Genomic DNA, 22,440 nt, shown 5'->3' with positions numbered 1-22,440 from the left:
ACATTCATGTGATTTAATTCTCCTCCTATATGAGATAAGCAAAGACAGAATTCTGGTTTTATACATTTTGTCCAAATATCCAAACACCATAGCTCATCACATAGTCTTTTCTTGAAAGTTGGGAAAAACAGAGCAAGCAGCCTTCCTATGTTCAGTATGTCCTATTATTAGGATGGTAATTCCCTGCTTGTTCCTGCCTTATGTGTTTGTTTTGCTGAAGTGATCTGTGACCAAAACTTATCTCTGGGTGAATGTGTGGAAGGTTCAGATGTTTTCAACAAACTGTTCCTGCTCCTCTTGAAATAGTGTTCAAAAGTGTTTTGCTGTAAAGATTTAATATCTTCATATTTTGTTCTGCTGTTGCTGCCAAGGATCCAAATTTCTACTTAGTGCAACACAGCAGAGAGGTACACCAGCTGCCATGTCACTGGATGTGCAAGTCCCAGCTCTCAGCTGAGTTAATGTACACCCGAGTATTTGAATGTGCTTATATAGGCAGAGCAGCAACAGCACAGTGACATGAGTTGTTTGGTACACAGTTATTCAAAGCATGTTTCTCACATTTTAAAGATATGAACGAAAATCTCAAATTACTACTTTTAGTCTGTTCCATTTCAGTTACAATACATCCCCTGTATGTCCTTCTGTGCCTCCAAACAGTCTGTTGACTTGTCTTTCTGTGGTGTGGATCTGTCCAGGCCCTACACTGACTCTTCTGATCCTTGGGTGCTGCCTTTCCTTTAATGCCTACTGAAACAGAGGATTGATTGATTGATTGATTGATTGATTATTTGGCCCAAATAATCTCATATGTTTGGCCAGCCCCCTTGAAGAGTTTATTGCTTATCTGGGCCCAGTTGTATAGTTGTGATAACCAACATGCACTTCTTATATTATCAGAGCTCTTTGCTTTTTGGCTCTGCTTAACATATTCAAAGTCTGCACATCTGAAATGTAGATATAAATGTCTCTTACAAAGCATGTTATCATGGATCAGAGGAGGATATAGCAATAGGACACATAATTAACAGTGGAGCATAATGCATTAAAGGGTTATTTGTTAATGATATTTGGACACAAAGTAATTGCTTAGTAAAAAATATTAAAATACATTTTTTTGTGGTTTGCTGGCTGTCTGTCTGCCGTGTCACGAGCCAAGATCTAATGCTTGCTGTGATTTTATCCTACAGTCCCTTCTTAAGGATAATACAAATAATGACAGTCATGAAATCGTGCATCATCCCTCTGTACTAGTTAGAATTTTGCCATGCAACATTTGATTTAGGTACTGGTGGATATGAGGTGTTTTCCTTAGCAAAAGAGCTGTGTAATAGAATGATAAGTACTAAATCTACCAATTGATTTGTTTTCCATGTTGAGTTTTCTCACAGCTTAGACATATCTTTCTGCTCTACTTTGGTTTACATTTCAAAGGACATTACAATTTACACTGAGTTATTACTGGCAACTTCTCTGGTCTTTGGGAGAACCAGGTATGCCCCAGTCTCCCACTGCATAAAATGAAGACAAAACTACTGCTTTTGCCTTCTGCTGCAAGGATGTGGGGCTTTGCTTTTTTTATAAAGGCTAATTGATTAGATGTTTATTAGATAAAACCTACAAGAATAATCAGTAGATAGTAACATTAATATTTTGATTAAAAGCCAATATACTGTAAATTAATTTTGTAATCTCGTGCAACTTTTCCTGCTTTCTGAAAACATTTGGCAGAGATATTTTAGATTTCATTCATTATGTCTTTATCATTCTCAAAATACTAGAAACTTTTGAAAAATTGAACCTTCCAGATAGCATTATGAAAATGATAGTAAATTTCTGAAAAAAAAAAACCCACTGTTTTAGTTCTCTATTACAGTTACTGATTTTTCTTAGTTTCCTGTCCATTTTATATCTTTCTTTATCTTATCTATCACTTCTTTATCTTTCTTCTTCTCTTTTTCTACAGTTAATTTCTTTCTTCAAAGCTGTTAGTTGGAAAACATGCAGGAATTGTGACAAGTATATTATTCATTTTATTTGTGTTTTCTTCTTTCCCTTCAGAAATTGTCTATTTGAAAGGTACTTGGGCATTGTACAATTTGTATCTCTTTTTGTAACAGAGGATCTAAAATATCTTCAGTATATTTCCTTTTCCTTTTTCCCACCTGAGCTAATGATGGACTTTTATTGTTTGATTTTGTTCATCATAGCAAAATGTCCACAGAATGAAAATATATTAAACTTCGTTTTCCAAGTTTACATATTCAGTACTTTTGAGAGATTTTGGAATCGAGTGTTAATGTATTTAGTTAACTTAAAGGACAGAGCATACTTAGAATGAATGTAATTAAGATTAAAGATCCTGTCTAAATATACTTGCTATCTGGTTTATGGCATTTTGAAAGTACAGGACATCTAGTGCAATATCCAGCCTGCCTTGAAAACTGGGATTATTAGTGTACCTACCAGCCATAGCTAGAAGAGAGCCGAGTATGGAGTATTTTATGGAGGGAAGGTGCTTCCTGCTTATACAGTTTGTGGCTGAGTTTAGGGTCTTAGTTGCCTCAGCTCAGGTCAATGTGTGGTCCAACCATTCCTGCCTATTGGCCATGGCTGCACAGGCATATTCACAGACAACATTATTATATGAATCTTAGTATTTTAGACATTTATTATTTTTATCTCTGAGAAAGGTTTTCACATACTTGGTGTGTTTGCCAGCTAGGAAACTTCTATACAAAACATATCTCAATGTGTCATCAAGTTGCAAGAGGTAAAGTTTTATAAGTCTGAGTTTGAGGCAGTTGCAGTAGTACCATGAGCAGCAAGGTTTATCAGTTTTCATTAAAATGATACAGTATATTGTGTGTCTAGCAAATGAGGTAGGAAAACTATGAGTTACGTTCCAGTAATGGCCTGTTGCACAGTGTGAACCTTATATGGCAACTTCCTCTCATCATTTTGACCAGCTTGTGCACAAGGAATTTGTTGGGGGAAACAGAAGCAAAAAGATGGAAGGGACTTTTTTCCCAGCAGATGTTATGTGTGCTCTTTGAAACAAGATATGTTGCACTTTTTGATGGTGTTCCTATGAAAAGTCTAATTTCTCTAGTTTCACAAAGGGAAGTAGAGTCAATGAAAAAGCTGATGCTACTTTCTGTTTCAAAGAAGTCTCCAAGTCTGGGTGTGGAGTGGGGAGAAGTATGTTGATTTCAAAGCCACTAATATATTTTACCTTTATGACATTATTTTCAACACCAAAAATAATACCTGTGTGTTCAAGCAGTCATCAATTCCACAGATGAAAAGAGTCTCAACCTACTAATTTAGTGTCTGGATGTGAAAACTGGTGCGCTTGACTTTAATATCTATCCTAATTTATGATGTGGATGTAGCAAAAGGTATTTTTCTTAGGTTCTCATCACAACTCCTTAGGGAATGCTGTATGCGTAGTGATGGGGTGCCAAGCAGAGTTCAGTTCAATAGAGAACTATTTCATGTGCTCTGGAGAGAAGTGTCACATTGTTCTTTATCTGTATTTTTAGGTACTGCTGTAGCACTCATTATCCTAGCTTCGGGATTTTTGCTATCAGCTCAGGTCTCGCCAAGAATCACACTTAATCCACCAGATCCTTCACATCAAAACTCTACCTGCACAAAATACAGGTGAGAATTCATGATCATTCATCCAATCTTCTTGAAGATTGTTTCCAATTAACTGAGTTTTACAACCTAGTGTGAGTAATGGGCAATTATTCACAAAGCCTAGTACAAGGAACTAAACTATACGGCTAAATTTAAAATCACAACTTCCCTCTGTAGAGAAAATTAGACTTTTTGATTAAATTCTCTGACTATTCCTGTGGAATTTCTTGGATGAAATAAGGTGGTTAAGTGGCAAATTCCACATATGCCTCTTCTAATATATCACACCTGCTACAAGTTACAGTGTACACAAAGTCAAGAATATTTTATAAGGAATTTATAAAAATGCTTGCTGTTATTCGTCTGCTTGTCATGTATAGCAGCTGTAAACTCTTCAAGAAGATGTGTTCCTTGCCTGTTGTTTTCCTGAGTGGGAAAAAGTAATGTTCAGATAATTGCGTATCAATAAACAATTATAATAAATGTGTGGGGTTTGAACTATTTTCCAATATGCAGTCACAGTTTCAAATAGCATTACTTCTGGGGGTTTAAGTACATGTAATTTTCTATATTTTTGTTTGGTTTATTCACGTGTGAGTGCTCTTATGTTCATTTAGCTGATAGACTGGAAAATTCCCTATTCAGAGAAGACTAGTTCAGTGGCCGAAGAAATTCTTAATTATGTTCAAAATTTGCATCTTTGTAGTAGAGATAAATATCAAGAAATGAGAGGTACACTTCTAGTTTTGTAGCAATACTGGCTAGAAATATGGTTCATGGTTTTTCTTGTGCCAGAGGTCTTAGGGAAAAGATTCTGAGGATCTGAAGATTTATAGAAAACTGGGGAGAGGATGGAAGGTCTTCCTTGAGTGTAAATAGTTACAAATTACCACAACACAGGTTACTATCAGATATAATGATTCCTATATTGAAAATGCATATTTTTACTTCTTTTCTACTGCAGAGTCAGCTATAATTTTGCAATTTTTGAGATGGGCCTGTCTACAAAATGGCGAGTAGTCTGGTTAGAAGAGGTAAAGGGGGAAGATACTCTCCTTTTGGAATCAGATTACATTAAAAGAAAAAATGTGAGAAGGATTTGCCTAGTACTTCAGTTAACTGTTTGGAAAGGATGCTTGGAGAGAGGGGATGCACCCTTTGCAGAACTCATAATTTATTATTTAATAAAGCCAGGTGTTAATGGTTAATGTAACCTGAAACCATATAAAATTTACGTACAAGAAATATGGCTAGTCCAACTTAAAAAACAATGAAAAATATTCAGCAGAATTTTCATATTCACAGCCAGTCAGGAAGGAAATTTCCATGGCTTTCATGGTGCACACTTCTGGGCAAAAGCAAGAAAAGTTAAAGCAGATAGTTCTCATAAAGGCATGCTGTTTCATGAAGTATTGGAATACTTTTTTTTTTTTTTATTTTAAAATAGGAGGAGCTCTCTTTGTTGAAAGATGAAGTGAATAGAAGAGGAAGTAATGAACAACATATGAGAAATCTTTAGGTGCTTCTAATTTAATCTTATGCTATACTTTAGTAGAGAGACCCAAAAGCCAGGAGAGCTGAAAATAATAAATGGATGCATTTTCCCACAAAACACAGAATTAGGTTACAGCACCCAGTATTTAAAGTGTTTGTACAGAAAAGTAGGGATTGATATGCCTAATAATAGCTTTCACACTTGTTTACCTAAAACTGTATACATTTTTATGCCTCAAAACATCACCAAACCGTGATCCGGATGGAGCCAAAGGAAGAATTCCTTCAGCATCATAAATACAATTATTTCTGAAGGGTACAACATACAAGCATATATTATATTTGACTTGGAAAAGTGGCTGTTTAAGATCCGAGTGTGCCTGCTTTCTATGCACATTGTCAATAACCTGAATGAAATGTAAAATACTGGTTTTGTCATGAGAAAGTAGATGGTGTTTTCAGCATTTCACTTGGGTTAGAACTTCAGCATAATGTGTATGGTCTTGGAAGGAAGAGGAGATGGGGACTGCAAACCAGAGAAAAGCTGAAGGCTGAGCTTTACATTGTGACTCACCTCTCTTTTCCTTTTGGCCTTGGAGGTATTCCCCATGGCAGTTATAAAGTTGAATCAAAAAGTTTCTCAAACTTGAGGATTTGGAAGTGAAAGTCTACTATTTATAACATCAGTCTTGCATATTTTCTTTGCTACTCTAAGAATAATGGCTTTACTGTACCGATACCTGCTGTCTAGGGCTGTAGAGTGTTGCTGTACAGACAAATAGAATATCCAGTCAGAGTAAAAGGAAGGAAATTAATGGCAGTGGTCCCTTGCTCTTTAACCCATATTTTAGCTTGTTTTAGTAAAACTGCTGGTGTCTCAGATTGCTTAGCATTGTATCTTGCAAGTCTTCAAGAGGTCTCAGAAAGTTTGGGAGAGGCAAAAGGCAGCAGGACTTCAGAAAATGAACACGTAATGCCATCTCTCTGTAACTGCCTTTAAGTATGTGCCTGCACAAATGCATGTCGTAGTTCTCTTCCTCTTATTACGGGGACACAGTGCTTCTCTGAGGTGGGGTAAACTTAAAATCTAAACCTGTTTGCAGCATGGGCATTTCAGAGTGTGGGGGTGTTTCCTAAATATAACTTGCGTTTGTCTGTGTCAAAATGTATTTACAAGTTATGAAAATGTCAGTAGAATTTGTTTTCCTGATAGAAGTTTCGCTGATACTGTGCAGAGTAAAAATGCTTTTTATGTTTGTAAATCCATTGGGTTAAAGTAAGTGTGGGTGTCCATTAAGGAACCCTTAGAGCTACTACAGTCTGCTTGTTGTTCCTTCAGATCCATATTCCTCTGCACAGACTAATTCTTACTGCTAGAGTAACGATGAAGATAGAAAGACTAGCAAATAAAGAGCCCAGACATTGTCCTAATTCAAAAAAGTACATAAGCCTTGAGTACTGTGTTCTCAAAGAGCTGTGCCATGCCAATGGAGTTACAAGGTACATAAAAACAAGATATGCTGTGCATAAAATAAATCAAATAAAGTCTTCTCATTTTGAAGAGGTGCACAATATTGTAGTTGAACAGCCAAAAAAATAATTCATTAATTTGTGAAAAAAAATTGAATAGTGGAAATACCACAAATTCAGCAGGGCACTCCAAACACTGTGATTTGTTTTGCCTCCTTACAGCTGGAAGGGGGTGTGTATCTCACTGAGGAGAGGCAGGGTGAATGCTCCTCTCTGTACTGTCTATTAATCAAATTTAATTTTCACACTCGGCTGTAGAAGGTTGTGTAGATATTTGCAGTGTGACCACCTGTTTTATTAGATCTTAATCTCCTCAGCAGCTGTGATCGTACTTATCATCAGGGCCACAGAAATCCCAAAGGTAGATTTAAGAACAGAAAGCAACACCATTCCAAAATTTATCACCTTAGAAGTGAAAAGATGAACTATCCATTCCTATTATTATTCTGACTACCAAAACTCTGTAAATGTACTGGGAACTTGCCTGATTCTGGAAGGAGGTTTAGGTTAGGGCACTTTCATTAGCTATCCTCCCACCTTTTCCCAGTCTTTAAAGAATCAGTGATGTGACTGTTTGGGACACTGAACCATTTCTGTAAAATGACTGTGGTCCTGCTGCCTTGTATTCTTGCTCCTTTAGTCTCCATTTGTGTGTCTCTCTGCACTTCTGGAAACTTGGTCTGCTTTAGAAGACATAATGCAAAGCTGTTCTGCCTAAGCAGTATTTTTCATGTCAGTTACTATATGAAAGTGGTAAATATTGTGTTAAGCTTAGGTAACCCTCATATCTTAGGGAAATGATACCTGTGCGCACAGTTTCTCGGAATCCTTCCTGAACAGATTGTCTTCAGACTGATTAAAATAATACAGGCGGTGCCAGCTGTGCTGGGCACACAAGGATTGTGTTGTTCATTTTTGCATTAGTCACCCTCACGTGGTTCATGATCCTTAGCTCACTGTGCAAATACACACCACCGAGATGAAGGCAACAATATTTAGTACTTGCACATAGCTGTTTAGTAAGATAATGGACAAGTAAGATGGACAGAAATATATCTTTTCTTTGTGAGTATAGCAGAAGTATGTAATTGTGATCAGTCCTGAAAAACTCAGCAAATCTAGTGACTGAAGCTAGTTTAATTGTATTTAAAAGCCTTAGGATGCATGTAGTAAGTGTATTAGATATTGTACTTTATTTTATTGAGAACTCATTGACAATCTAATTTATCAGCAAACTAGGCATTGCTATTTTTCATAATGTCACTGTATCACGGAACCAGTATTTGTTAAAATATGATTCTCATTTTCTCTTTCTAATGTCAAAGTGCCTGAGCTACTGGTAATTTCTGATAACTGAGAATTGCAATAATAAATATAGTAATGTGTTTTGGCCATTGAGGTCAGAAAATTATGAATATATAAAGAGGTAAACATGTCTGAGAATGCTTTTTCCAGCTCTTATGAAGTATAGTTAAAATGCTGATAGTTTATGTTGCAGAACTGTGAAAAGACCTCAACATAGTCTTGAAATTTATTAATAATACAGTGATATATTGCTCGGTAATGATTTTCCCTGTGCTGGCATGTTGGTCCTATCAATCAAAATTTGTAATTTTATTTTAAATTATAAAGGATAGGAAGGAATATGTCCATCCATGTAGTAAGCATCTTTAAAGTGAATGAGAAAAGACTCCTCTCATCAATTTAAACATAAAGATCTGTAAAGTAACTTAGCTCAACTATGATGTCTGAGTGCAATGCAGTTCCTGTAACCATTAAGTTTTCCACATACTTTGACTCAAACTCTGCATTAGTGAGGAAACAAGGTGTTATTCATACAGTAGTAACCCATTAACACTTCACATCTCTGCTAGTACTTCTATGACTTTGCTGTTTAACAAAACAGCAAAGAGAATGATTTTTTTAAATTTTCCAAAGTGATGGTGTTACACTTTACATGGTCTGCAGGTTTTTGTCACACAAGAATGATTTTAATCAAGTTTAAACAGGGTTTCTATCTGATCTGCCTGGAAGCTGGGAATATAGTATCTACATGTAGGGTCTCTTTGGAAAAGTAGTTTTGAAAAAAGATTATGCTGGAGAGACAGCCATTCTGTCCAAAATAAAGGCATGTGTAAGTCAGTTATTTCTCTTTGTTGTCTGTGTTGCTCAGTTCCAGGAGTAAATCAAGAAGCTCTGTAGTTGGAGGCTCTATAAATTCAGAAAAGAAAGATCATCAAAGACAAGAGGCAACTGATACCTATAAGTAGATCAGGACACTTCTCATGTGATGTCAGCATTTCAGCACAGTCCCACAGCAGTAGTGGGATAACCTTGATGATCTAAGGATCCTCACCACATCTAAAGCAGAAGTTGCAAACACCAAGAGACTGAAAACAATTTCTATGAGGTTGTATACATTATGTTGCATAGCTGAGGAATGGGAGCCTTTGAGAAGGTTTATGGAATGTTTTAAGAAAGCTAATGTATTTATATGTGGGTGGCATATCAGGAAGGGTAAAGATTTATGGCTGGTCTGGAACTTTAGGGAGGACACCAAAGAATCATCTAAGTGGAACAGATGGAGAAGGAGCCTGATTTGAAGATGGGAAAGGGTTGTAAAAATGTAATATAGATAAGAAAAATAAACATCCTAGGTTCGAACGCAAAACCCATTGCTCGTGCTTGCCAATCCCAATCCTGGGGAAAAAAAGCTAGAAACTTTTACAGTTATACTTGGACATAACTGTGATCTAGATCTGTTGGGAGTATCTGTGTGGTATAATTACAGAACTGCAATTAGCATCCAAGCACTGGGATTATAAATTATAGCTTTTCCTTATGGACACCACTAAATGTGTTACCTAACAGAGGGTTGGTAGAACTCAGCAAATAAACTTCTGTCGCTTGGTCTATTATAGTAGCAGGAAAGTGCTCTTGAAGTCCAAGTGGATTTTTCTCATTCTTTGTAAATTATTGTTTCCTGTGTCCCGGGTACAACAGCTGGAAGTGTTATCTGCCGTTAGCACATGTTTTAACTGCTTAAAGCATCCCCTATATTCTTATCCATTTATATGTAACCTGAACTTAGTGCTTCACTTCTAGAAGCAAGACAGGAACCATCAGAAGTATAAAGAATGGTTTGATTTCATGCCTGAGGTGCAGTGAAGCCTGTGCAAACAGCACAAGCCCTCAGGCACAAGCATCAGGCTGTTTTAAACATGGTCCTGCTACCAAACTGATGTCAGTTTGTGTATGAAAATTAAGTAAGCTATTTGTCAAAAAAATCCTAAGATCCTTATTTGTATAACTGGCTGAAAGTATCAATATCCTAACATGTCAACAGAGCTAATAAGTACTCTTAATAATAAGAGTTAATTAATAAGTACAAATACTGCAGTATTTGTCCGAAAGTCTTAGAGCAGGAGCAGTGGGTTAAAAAAGCTCACAACAGTGGAATTTATTCTGTGGACAGGACAGGACATTTATGAGCAAAATGCATATAATATCTCATGTTGGAAGGGACCCATAAGGATCATCAGATCCAACTTGCATGTAGCAGATCTATCACATTTTCCCATAAAAAGCCTTCTTCATGTACTCAGGCTAATTCTGCAGCATGTACTCAGCGTGAATGATGAATCCAAAAGGAGTGGAAAGAGTCTGTCCACAAAAAAAAGTCTGTATTTGGGGATGTTTTGATACTCTGAGTGGCTGTTCTGCTACTCATGCAATAGAATATTATGAAATCAGGCACTACGTTCTGTACAGCTACACAGTCTAGAATACTTTATCAGGTTCAGGTTGCATTTCTGTAGCACAATAGGACAATAGGAACACACTGATACATTTTGTAATTGCATTACAGAATATGGAAAGCAAAGTTAAAAGTCCTTGAAAATGTGGCAATGAAAATTGTTGCAATTTTTTCAATTGAGGTTCGGCTTGAAAAAGTCAAAATAATGTGAGAAAAAGAGAAATGGTGCTTGCAGAGCAAAGGCACTGGGCATAGGCCTTTTAGTGCTACATCACTCAAGAAAAAGTGGCAAGGCAAAACTTGCAGCTCAGATTACAAGACTGCTGAGAATTGTAGGAGAGTCATTACTTACAAGGTCATTTTGCAAATTTCAAGTGCAAAATGTAATGATGAAACAAACATAAGTATGGAGTATTCTAAGAAATGGGGAGTTAGGAACCTTACATCAGCACCTGGAGAGTCACTTTGGCAGGTCAGAGATTTTACTCAATATTTTTAGAGATTGCATTAGAGTGTAGTAAATGGCACGGTTAGGAGGAAAGTAAACAGTGATTTTGGTATCAAGAAAGACACAGCTAGTCAATTGGTAATTCATCCATATAGAGTAGGATCTCTGTGAGAGAGGATGGCATTGTGGCCTTTGTGATCAACCTCCAACCTCAGAAACAGTTATTGGGCAGACTGATCCAGAGCAGAGAGTTCTGAAAGTTGCTGCTACTCAGGCTGGCAAGAAATTGCTATCAAAGGACCTTAAAATTGGTGCTGCCAGTCTTTCTAGATATCAGTTATTCCTGTGTGGTTGGATGAAGGGGACATGTGTTGAGTGTGTTGGCAGAACCAGTGAGGAATCACAGGGTTGGGGATATCTACTCTGCTAACAGACAGCTCCTCCATGCTGTGATGTTTAAACAGGAACCCAGAAATCCCATTCCATGGCGGTTCCCCATAAACTGAGAGGCCAGGCTACTTTGATCTGCTGAGTTCCTGCCACTGATCTGCAAAGAAGCTGGGCATTTTTTGACTTGTGGAACCTGAGAGCCCTGGTTGTTGTTATTCTGTCTCATAGTCTGAAGCATCTGAAGTCTAGACACTTGTCTTCTCGTTGGGTTGCCTAGGAGCCCAGCTGGCAAGCGGGGAGTGAAACAGGCTGATTGTAAAACCTTTCTGCCGTAATGCTGCCTGGTTTCATCAAAATCAAATAATCTCTCTCAGGTATTTCAATCTTGAATTGTCAGTCTTACAGACAACCATCCTGCCTGGGAATTTTGAACTGGCTTTTCACAGATGAGCTTGTTTTCAAGACACTAGCTCATAAACTTAGAATAAATATAAATATCTCATGATAATTAGAGGAAGCATATCTCCTGTTTTATAATTGGATGCAAATTTCCTTTCCTACCGACATCCGAGAGTGTTTTTATCTAGAGCTTTCAAGGCCATAACTGATCTCTGGTCTGGATTTGAAGAATTACCAATATTTTTAAAGATTCATCCTCTGTCATGTATTTCAATATATATATATATATTGATAGGACTGATAAGGTACTTCTGAGGACAGGAGTGAACTCTGTAGGAGATAGTTTCATGTCAGCAAGTATTAAATTCTGCATTTCCTTTCCTGGTATATTCTATATACTATATTATTTATATCACTAGGAGCATGTATGTCAGAATATGTGCTCAATTTCAAATTGTTTAAATAATTTAGCAAATAATAATGGGGCTAGAGGGAAGAAGAGCATAAACCTGAAACTACTATATATTTTATTTCTAGAGTAAGCAGCCTCAGAACCTAGTGTCTTTGATTATTTTTTAACTATTCTTTGGAAAAAAAAAAGCTTCCTTGCTTATTTCACGCTGTATCTTCTGTTATAATTAGACTTAGTAATTGATAGAGGTTTCTTTACTGTGTTATGAAACAATTGTAATGTTTGTAATAATGGGGGTTTGGAGGAGAAAACATTGGTCATCATTCTGGAAAAAGCAATGTCCATATACCTCATCAAAGACAACATAAAATTTTATATCAGTGATAAAACAGGACACAGAAGAATGCTAAATGTTCTGAATAGCAGCTGCCTACTGTTAGTCTGCTAGGAGTTAGGTTTGAAATGGCTTTAGGTCTTGTGTGTTTGACTTCTGTGTTTTTTCTGGCATTAGTTAGTCTTGTCTCTAAAATCTAAAGTCTGAGTCTGATTGTATGAACTCACTATGTAGGTAATGACAGGAAATCCTAACCCAAATCTAAAGGGTTTATAAAGAGCTGTTATTTAACTGTTCAATCTGAAAGACAAATTTCAGAAAAGACATGGAAAATAATAATTTTAAGTTATTTGAATTTTTATGAGTAACTCTGTATAACCTCTGACATTTGGCAAGACATGAAATCCAGCAGCTTTTATTATGTTGAATGCCAACAGGAAGACCAGTTGGATTTGATGGTGTTAAAGGTCCTTTCCAACCTAATTTTTTCTACAATCTCTAATAAAGCCAGAGGATCAGCTGAACTAGCAGCCATGTAGACAGACACTGGAATCAATACTCAAATCTCTCAATTTTTTTTTTCTGGCTGGGAGGGAGGAATAAATAAGATATCTTGTGCTTCCCGCTTGACCTGTTACTGATACCCAGCACTACATGAGGTTACATGGAGTTACCCAGCAGGATGGAACAGAGAGTGCAAATTCAGCTCTGCTGTTCATCTCTGCATTGATTCTTGTGAGGACACTGAGGGAAACCAGGTGTCCAGTGCCTGTCCTGTCCTCTGCTGGCAACACCATAAAGATGACACTAATGACTGTGTCTTTTTAGAAATTCATGTTGTTTACAGACACTTTGATAACATCATTTCAGTGGAAAATGTTCTATAGTTTGAAAATCATATGTCACAATCCTGTTTGATATCATGAGATTCTTTTCAATATAAGAAATATTATTATTTTATACTATTTTTGTATCATTATTCCATACTTGAATGCATTTGTGATTTATAAAAATGTTTTCATTCACTTACAGTCTTCTGTTCCTGTAAACTCTTTTGGTTATTGCCATTGATGTGCTAATATCAATGTAACAAAATGCAACTAAATCTCATGCAACTACCGGTATAGTGGTATTGTCCTTTCCTTTAAAAGCTGCTAATTGTAGATTTACAATTTTCTCATTTATTTTTGCAAGAGAAGAAATGTTTACTGCAGGTAGATGAAGCTATTGACTTTTATCTGAAAGTTTTGCTTCATCTCCATTGTAAAAATATTTTCTGCAGTCCTTATCTCAATTAAAATCAGATTTAATGCAGCTTTCCTAACTAAAAAAACCCAAGCTGTTTAGACTGGAATGTGACCAATCAGTTAAGGAGAGGAAGATGTGTTTAAAATAGATTTGTATTCTAAATGTAGACAACATATAAATTCTGCAGTAATTTAATAATTTAGAAAGAACACAATAGCAAAGAGCACGCTTTTCTGAAACTTGGGAGAAATAGGAAAATCCGAATGTGAATACATTTTCTTAACACAATACAAGCTCTTTTTTTTTGCCATCTGCCATGTAAGTTGACCATATAATTATTTTAGAAGCATTATAATACAAAGAGTTTGAATAACTAGATTTTAAGCATTACTTTCAGACTTTTTATATTCATATAATCTGCTTTACTGTTTTAGTTTCTTGAGACTTTGCAGTTACAACTACTTTTAATTTTTCTCATAATGATTAAGTAGTTTAGGCAGTATATTCCTTAATTCACAAAGTCCTTGTTTTGATAAAGATACATACTCAGAAAAGATAATTTTCTTGATTTTGTTGTTACAGGAGTGTATGTTAAAGCTGCTTTGGTCACCTTAATTATATGTTTCCAGATATTGCATTTCAAAGTTGAATTTAATTTTCAAATTTCCAGACTTTATGTTTTACAGTTGCTAATTATTTTAATTTTTGCCACCTAAAGTTATCCCTTAGATATATCAGGGGCTTTACTGGTGAAAATGTGTGTCTGAATCTAAAATGGCTTCCAGGCAAGATAAATGCCTGTGTCGTTTAATCACAGGAGCAATGAGTGAGTGTTTGCAAGGCTTTGTGCCAGCAGCTTTCAGGTCACTTGCACTTCGTGGGGAACTTTGGAATGCCATTGTAGCTCACATACCTACATCCCCATCAGTCAGGTTTCAGAGACAGATTTTAGACTGACTCCTCAGTGAAGTATCTGTAGAGCCCTTGGTGTCTCGGCTGCCAGTAGAGTCAGCGAGGATGTGGTCAGTGCAGCCAGTGGTATCTAGAGAGCAGTTTTGCTGTCTAGTCACCTGAACAGCTAACAGAATGGCACTGAGGGAACTGCCTGAATGTTAGCATCTCGTGCTTATTGAGACTCCCAAGGAAATCGGAGACATCTGTACAGAGCTGGCAAGTGTGATGCACTTGCACTGGAAATAATCTGCAAGAACACTGCACGCTGCAGTGATAGGAGAGGGGCAGATGGGATATTTTTGGGCACTAGATGCCTGTATGTGAATTGCCTCCATTGACATAATGACTCCTTCTATCAAATTTTGTGGAAATACAGGTGCCGAGTTTGCTCATGGAGACACGTGGTATTATGATCTTTGACTGACTCATATCCATAGATGCCCAAATTATAGTTTGATTATTAGGTATGTATGATAGGACAAGGGGGAATGACTTCAAACTGAAATAGAGTGTTTAGAGTAAGTATTAGGAAGAAACCCTTTAATTGTTAGGGTATCACTGAAGCAGTTGCCCAGAGAACTTTTGATGAGCCATCTCTGGAACTGTTCAAGGCCAGGTTAGATCAAGCTCTGAGCAACCTGGTCTAGTGGAAAGTGTCCCTGCCCATGGCAGGAGACTAATTGGAACTAGATGATCTTTAAGGTCCCTTCCATCTCAAGCCATTCTATGATTCTATTATGATTCTTTTTCTTCATCTCCAATCTGTGTCTTTTCAATTAAAATTTATTCTGTGAATGAATTGTCCTGCAACCAGATCAGTTATCACAGGGTAGATGCAGATGGACTACCAAAATTCGTTGCAGAAGAGGGTGAAATCAGTATGTGATACTTTATGGAAAACTTATTTTTCTTGTCTTCAACACTGACAACTTAACTATGTGCATTCCAAGACTTACTAGGAGATGCTGTTGGTTTTGATATCCACAAATGAATGAAGTGTTGCTTAAGTATTTATTTTTTTCTCTTTCAGTTATTGCAATGGATGTATGTTAGATCCAGACTGTGGTCTCTGCTACAAATTGAATAACTCAAGTGTTGTTGAGTCCTCATGCATTCCTGTTGATAAAGATTCTACAATGAAAGCAGCTTGGGGCAGGTATGTCATTTGTCAGTATTTTTTAGCCTTGTGCTCTACAGAGAGTGTATTTTATGATATTGAGAACAATTTTGCTTTTACAAAAAGTGTTAAATTCTTGAGATGTTCAGGAAGAAGAAAATAACTTGGCATTGTCAAAAATGAGTAATTACTTCTTAATAATAAATCAAAGCCTTGACCCTGATGTGTGCAGCCCTTTCGGTGTACTCTGTCACTTAGGAAGCATGGCAAAAGTACACTAGAAATGAGGAAAATTACCTTTCCTTAATGTTTTTCATTCATTTGAAGTGGCATATTCCCTAGTTATATACTTAAAGCTCTCTGAATTAATTTTCTTTTTAAATGCATTAATTAAACCACACTTTTAATATTGGCCTACCAAAGAAACAATTAGCTCAGCTGAATAAACTAAAATTAACAAAATCTGAAAAGTTCAAGTTGTCAAAAGCATAGGGTTTGGCCTCAGATTTATGTGGTTCTCTGCCTGAAAGAGGTGTCATGCCATATGCTGCACTTGAGTGTAAAAATGTCTGTATTCATAGGTGCAACTGCAAAATATATGAAAACTCTTTCTTAAGCAACACAAAATTTCCTGTGAAGTCACAGCAACCTTCAAGTTTTCTGAAGTTCTGACTATTCCAAAGGAATAGTTTTGTGAGTTAGAACATTGTCTTGTAGAGGCTTTATGAATACTTTAGTAATGATTAGGGCTTGGATCAGGGTTTAGAATGGTTCAGAGCCACAAGGGAATTATGTAATTACTTCTGATAAAACCACCTCGACATAATTCATCTCAGCCGCCCACACACCATGAACATTCTTAGGGAATAGGCAAAGGTTTGTGTGGTGTTTCGGGCCTTTTTTATTTAGCTTTCATAGATATTTCTCAGAATTTAAACCCAACTGTCTTTATGGCATTGAGTCATATTGGACAGAGGTTGAAAAGTATGAAAATATCTACTAATTGTAGAATCATTAATTTAAAATTACTCTAAAATTGCCCTCATTTTGATTTCAGTACCATTAGGCCTAGTAATTATTTCCAGGTGCAGAAAAGAGACGCTTATATTTTTTGTAATCCTAATTTTAAAGCACTGTGATCATTTTGGGGCTATTACAGTTAATAAATAACTGTGAAAACTACGAAATCTCATCTGACCTGCTTGTTCTGTGACTAACTTCAATGTCACACTATGGAAAATACCTTGAATGTTGTCTGATACCCTGATGTGATCTGCAGCATGTGGACTCTCATATTTGTAAGGTAACAGATGTCTCTTTATATTCCAAGTCAACATCCATTTCCTATATGCTGTAGTTTTAAGTAACTTATCTGTAATTAGCAGACGCAGACTAGAATGCAGAAAGACATACATGCAAACAAAAACTTGTTAGGAATAGTTGATAGATAAAATTAAACTTTATTTTATTAGCCAGTGGTATTGTTTAGCGTGATAAATGCAGGCATAAGAATTTTTTTCATATTCACGATTCAGTCTCACATACATTCTTTTCTGTATACCCTGTTGGAGTAAATTAGATAGGGAAGAAGAAATATTTCCTTATCATATTGCAAAATGCAGTCTTTCCATGAACAAGAATTCCTGGCATGAAGACCCTGCTTAAAATCCTTCAAGAGGAAATGAAACAATTTAATATATGTTACATTGGTAGCCACTGTTGTGAAAGTCCTCCCTTAAGCTGGAAAATAAATAAAATATCCACATTTCTTTTTCTAAATATTCATCAGCGCTTCTAGTGTTTATTTCATTAACTTCTGTCTTGCTTCCACCTGGTCTGTGTAATCAGGCAGTTTTCAAAAAGCTGATCCTTCAAGCCGCGAAATGTCAGGTGGTGCCTTCTGTGCATTCCAAGCCCTGTGGAAGAGGGAAGCATTTTGCCTTCTCCTTTTCCTGCTGCTCCTTCTTCTCACAGATATATGTATTTCTGCTTACTGGCCCGGGGGAATCCCCATAGATTTTTGTTTCCAAGGGCTCACATTCACATACCATCCCCCAGCTCTGTTTGCTCAAATCCTGAGTCTGCTTTACAGCAAAATCAGTCCCACAAAGCCAGAGGATTTCCTTGCCGAGGGAAGATTGCTGCAGGGAAAACAGCGTAGTTACATCCCCAGCTGTCTCAGAGCAGCCAGAGGCATCTTTATCTCCCCGGCAGCATAGGGAGAACAAGTGCCCGAGACAAGCCAACAGCACTGGTGAAGGAAATTGCAGGCCTTTCTTGCACAAAGTTACTTCTTCACAAACTAGTCATACAGGGGCAATTACTTTAAAAATACACAGCATTATAGTGATCAGAAAGTAGAATAATAATTTGAAAGATGATTTTGTGAGCTATGGACAGCTGATAGCCATAATTATCAGCGGCCTCCTTTGTAACTCCTCTGTATCCTGATGGTTTCATGCCATCCAGTATTAGATGAATGAGTTTAAATGGCTTAAAACCTCCAGGGTTATGGTTGGCTCATGGAAAATCTATTTTGCCATTAATTTTGCTAAGGAGAGAAGAAAGATCTGAGCTGTGTGTTTGGGACTTGTTGGACCTCAGATGTCTGAGCATTAGGAGAAACAGCAGCTCTCATGATGCTGATGCAGGAGTTAGAGAAACAGCGTCTCCTGGACTCAGGCTGACAGTACCGTGCAGAGCATTTTACTGCTGCTGATTTTCCTGCTGGAAAGCTGGGAGCTGCAGCCATCTGAACTCCAACTGTCCTGACATTTACTGAGGGGCTTATCTATTCCTGACGTGTAACCTACCACCAAGGTGAGAGGTGCTCAGAAGCACCAACAGAGAAGGTCTTGTCATATATTTTTTTAAAGCTCTCTGCAGCCATGCAAACTGACATAGAAAACTTCTGTTTATGCATTTATAGTTTTTCACTGTTTTTCACTGTTGGTCCCAAGGTACTTCGATAACAGTGATGTAGCTGGCAATGCTTTGACTGTTTGCATAATATACTGTAATGCATTTTATTTCCAAGACATTTCTCCAGTGCCAGCCAGGTGTACTAGATACCACCTCCATTGTTAATTGCATTTTTTTGGTTACGGTATGTTCTACATTGAGAAGTTTTGGGGAGGAGAGGGAAGAGAGCAGAGATTTCAGTCTCCTGTGGCTGCCAGCAAGGCTGTTTATGTTGCTGAGGTTGTCATGGAAACCCAGGGAGACAATTAAAGCATCCACATATTTTTCAAGAAGAATATAGCATTTGGGTTCTGTTGAATGTTGGGAACTCAGTGGCTGGCAGGGGCCCTGGGGGAGAGAGAGACTGTGCAAGAATAAATCTGAGCGAGTCCAAGTCAGAGCTTAAGCAGCACGGGTGATGTGCAATGGCTGTGCCTGTAAGATCATGCATGTACCACAAGCAGTAGAGATGTATTTTTCATTATTTCATCAGCTACATAAGCGTGACTGGTATTAGAATAACACAGAGGAGCATCTTGCCCAGGGCACCTGTACAGGCAGGTGCTTTGCTGCCTTTGGTATTTCTGAACCAGTGTGCAAAATAGCTGTTGACATGCAAATCTTACCGCCTCCAGCTCTGCCCAGGGACACATAAAGGATGGATCCAAGAGAGTAAGCAAGAATATTCTTTAATTATTTATTTTGTAGTAAAAGAAGAAGAGCTGTATCTTTTCTTTCAGTGTGCTTCTCACAGCTCTGCATTTGGACTCTGTTTTCCAAGATTTAGGGAAGTTTTGCACTTAGCAGTATCACAGAAAGCCTTGCAGTTCTGTTCTTCATTAATATTGAATTGTGATATCCCCATGAACTTAATAAAAAGCATTATCTCACTTGTACAGATGGGGATGTAATGGGAAGGTTCCAATATGAAGCTCAGGTGACACAACAGAGGTCATGGGCAGAGTCCCTCTCTCAGCCCAGACAAAATGTAGAGGTGATTGCTTTCAGTGCTGTGCTCTCTGAACACAACCCAAAATCTGGGGTTTTCCCCCACAATTACAATTACTCCCACAGTACTCAGAGAAATTTCTCTCTTGAAATTTCTCTGTGTGTAATTGCAATACTCCTAAAGGTCAGCCAAGAATGAAGAAACTTTAAATTGCATTACTACCCTTACAGTTGAAAGAATAACTGCAAGGGAAGGAGGTACTTACAGTGCCTTGATGTGACATTAACCTTGACATGAGTATGTTGTCAAGACGACAGCAGGCTAAAACTGAGCTAAAACACTCTCATGAGCAACTCTGAGCAGTCTTCCTCTGGAGAGAATAATGTTCATTTTACACAGTAAACAATTATGAAGAAATAATAACATCATCGTCAGATCAGAAACAAGCCTAGAAGCCATCCTGTCCACACAATTAGCTGGCAAGTTTCCACAGTCCCCAAAGGAGAACGATTTGGAGCAGAAATCTATAAAGAGAGAGGAGCTGAGTGATTTTCTCTTTTCAGCCATTTTTATTAACTTTGTTAGAGGAACATCTCCCTGCCAGGGGAGTTTAATGTTTCATGGAGAATCCTACTTTTCTCAATATAGAAGCTCTTCCCTCTCTATAAGGGCAGTCAGTGCAAAGGCGAGAATGCAGAAGATCTTTGTCTTTGGGAAGCTCTATTTTCCTCTAGCCACTGCTCTCCTAAGCATATTCCTTCCATGTAAAATTAATGGCATGTTTACAGATGGTCAGTAATGTTGTTGTGTTTCACTGTGTGCCTGTTGCTCATATCTGCTTGTTCACTGAGGGGTTTAAATGTGTCTTGGAAACCTGTTTGGGGGAAAAGTGCCTGTGCAGTGAGAGGAAGTGGGTCAGGCAGGCAGTCAAACCCTCTTTACCAGCTTCAGGAGTGTGCCTAATGACCTTGGCATTCAAGCCTGGATGCTAACTAGATTCCACTGGTTAGAAAAAATAAATTCATGGGAGTTCATTAGCTGGATTCTGAGACAACAGATTGGTTTGTGTCCAACAGGGGACATGCCAGTGTCTGTCACAGCCTCAAGAGTATTCTGGTCAGCTTTGCATTCATGCAGGGCTGCCTGTTGTCTAATGCATAGCAGATGAGACTCTTAAAATTATTACAATGCTTTTTTTGTAACAACAAAAAATTAAATAAAAATTAGATTTTTATAAAAATACCATGTTACTTTTCCCCCTTGTAGATAAAGACAGACATGTAAGTTCATTGGACTTGTTTTGCATCATGAGAGATACAATTGTACAAGTTCCTGTGACTGCTTTACTAATGCAAAAAGAATGTATGTGTGTATTTACACATTTGAAGACTGAGAATCTGTTTTCAGTACATCATGGGAAACAGCATTACAGACCTTTCCTATTACCACAGAAAGATTAGCCCCAGAGCAATCTTTCAGGAATTAAGAGCACTGCTGTCCATGGGTAGACATGGCTTGTTTTGTCATGCAGAAAGTATTGGTAGAAGGTTTTATTGCTGAAATGGTAATTTGAAACCTTTCTACAAGGGTCAGCATTGAAAATTCATGCTTAACACAGCAGTAATTAGAAGAGAAACTGGTATTTCTCTTACCAAGTCATCAGATCAATAGGTGAAGATTATATGTAGGATTATGGTTCTCATATTGACCATGTAAAAAACAATAGTAGAAGGAGTAAACGATTCAGTAAAGTAACAGGATCAAGAAAATACTCATATCTGCATGTATGTTGGCAGCACTCAGAAGAGCTGTGATTATAACCAGTAGTCTTAGAGAAATCTCTTGATGCTATGGTAAATGTTGGCTAAATTTAAATATTCATAACTTCAGTAGGAACCGGAACATAAAATGCCCCCTCTCTGCCTCAATATTGTTTAGAAAAGAAAATCAAGATATATGCTGAATTATGTTCTGATTATCTTTCCCAGTGCTAGTAAGTATGAAACCCTGGAGCAGCTGGGTAGCAGGGAGCAATCCTATTTGTCCTGTTAGGAGTATGTACTTCAGCACAATAATATCTTATATATATTAGTGAGGAGTGTGAAAACAGAAATTAAAAGGAGACCTGACACTGATTACAGTCTTTGTCAGCCATAACTCTAAGGCACGAGGTCTTTCCTGGGAGGAGGTTATCAAACATGTAATCACAGTCTAATGGTTGCATATACCAGTGTGATTTGTTCAAGGGATGTAGAAGAGGAACTTAAGAAATCTCGTATTCATATTTTAAAGCCATTTCTGCTAACTGCTAAATGCAGAGCAAAGAGGAAGAATAGAAGGATAAAGTAATATAGAATACTGTGTCCTTAATCCTTGATGAGCCTGTCTTATTGGTGATGGAGGAGTAGGTAGTAAAATAAATGGAATTTTAATGTTCAGATCCTTCCAGCCACGCTTCCTGCTTAAGGCATCACAATTTGAAATTATTTTAAAAGGAAGTTATTTCATGGTGGAGCTGAGAACCGTATTAAGCTCCTTTTAAGCGTACAGAAAGATGGTGAAATCTACATATGTACTGAAATACCAGGTGGAATTAAATAATTGAGGGTGGAATTTTATTGTAACTTTAATAGAAGATAGTTTTGTCCTTTTTTTAAACTGTTTAACTTGCTAAAGAGGGAAGACATATTTTTAGTTATTGTTATATCATAATTATATTTTAATTTAATGCCTGTACAAATAAGGTGCTTTGTATATTATAGCTGCATTTTAGGTCTAAAATCGTGAGCAGAGCAAGATGGT

General features: G+C 37.2%; 1 protein-coding gene across 2 annotated transcripts in view; it reads left to right on the top strand.

Moving 5' to 3' along the window:
* SLC2A13 (solute carrier family 2 member 13) overlaps positions 1-22,440 on the top strand; it is a 146,482-nt gene that overhangs the window by 101,239 nt on the left and 22,803 nt on the right. For both annotated transcript variants that reach the window (XM_088055244.1, XM_005519191.3), the window contains exons 6-7: positions 3,546-3,666; positions 15,642-15,767. In XM_088055244.1, coding sequence (XP_087911370.1) covers positions 3,546-3,666; positions 15,642-15,767 — 247 coding nt within the window. The remainder of the gene's footprint in view (positions 1-3,545; positions 3,667-15,641; positions 15,768-22,440) is intronic.

This window comes from Pseudopodoces humilis, chromosome 5 (assembly GCF_049639895.1).
Source record: "Pseudopodoces humilis isolate 2021_Gansu_Grassland_sample_001 chromosome 5, ASM4963989v1, whole genome shotgun sequence".
NCBI lineage: Eukaryota > Metazoa > Chordata > Aves > Passeriformes > Paridae > Pseudopodoces > Pseudopodoces humilis.
The sequence above is the reverse complement of the archived record's forward strand: the minus strand, read 5'-3'. Positions and strand labels throughout refer to the sequence as shown.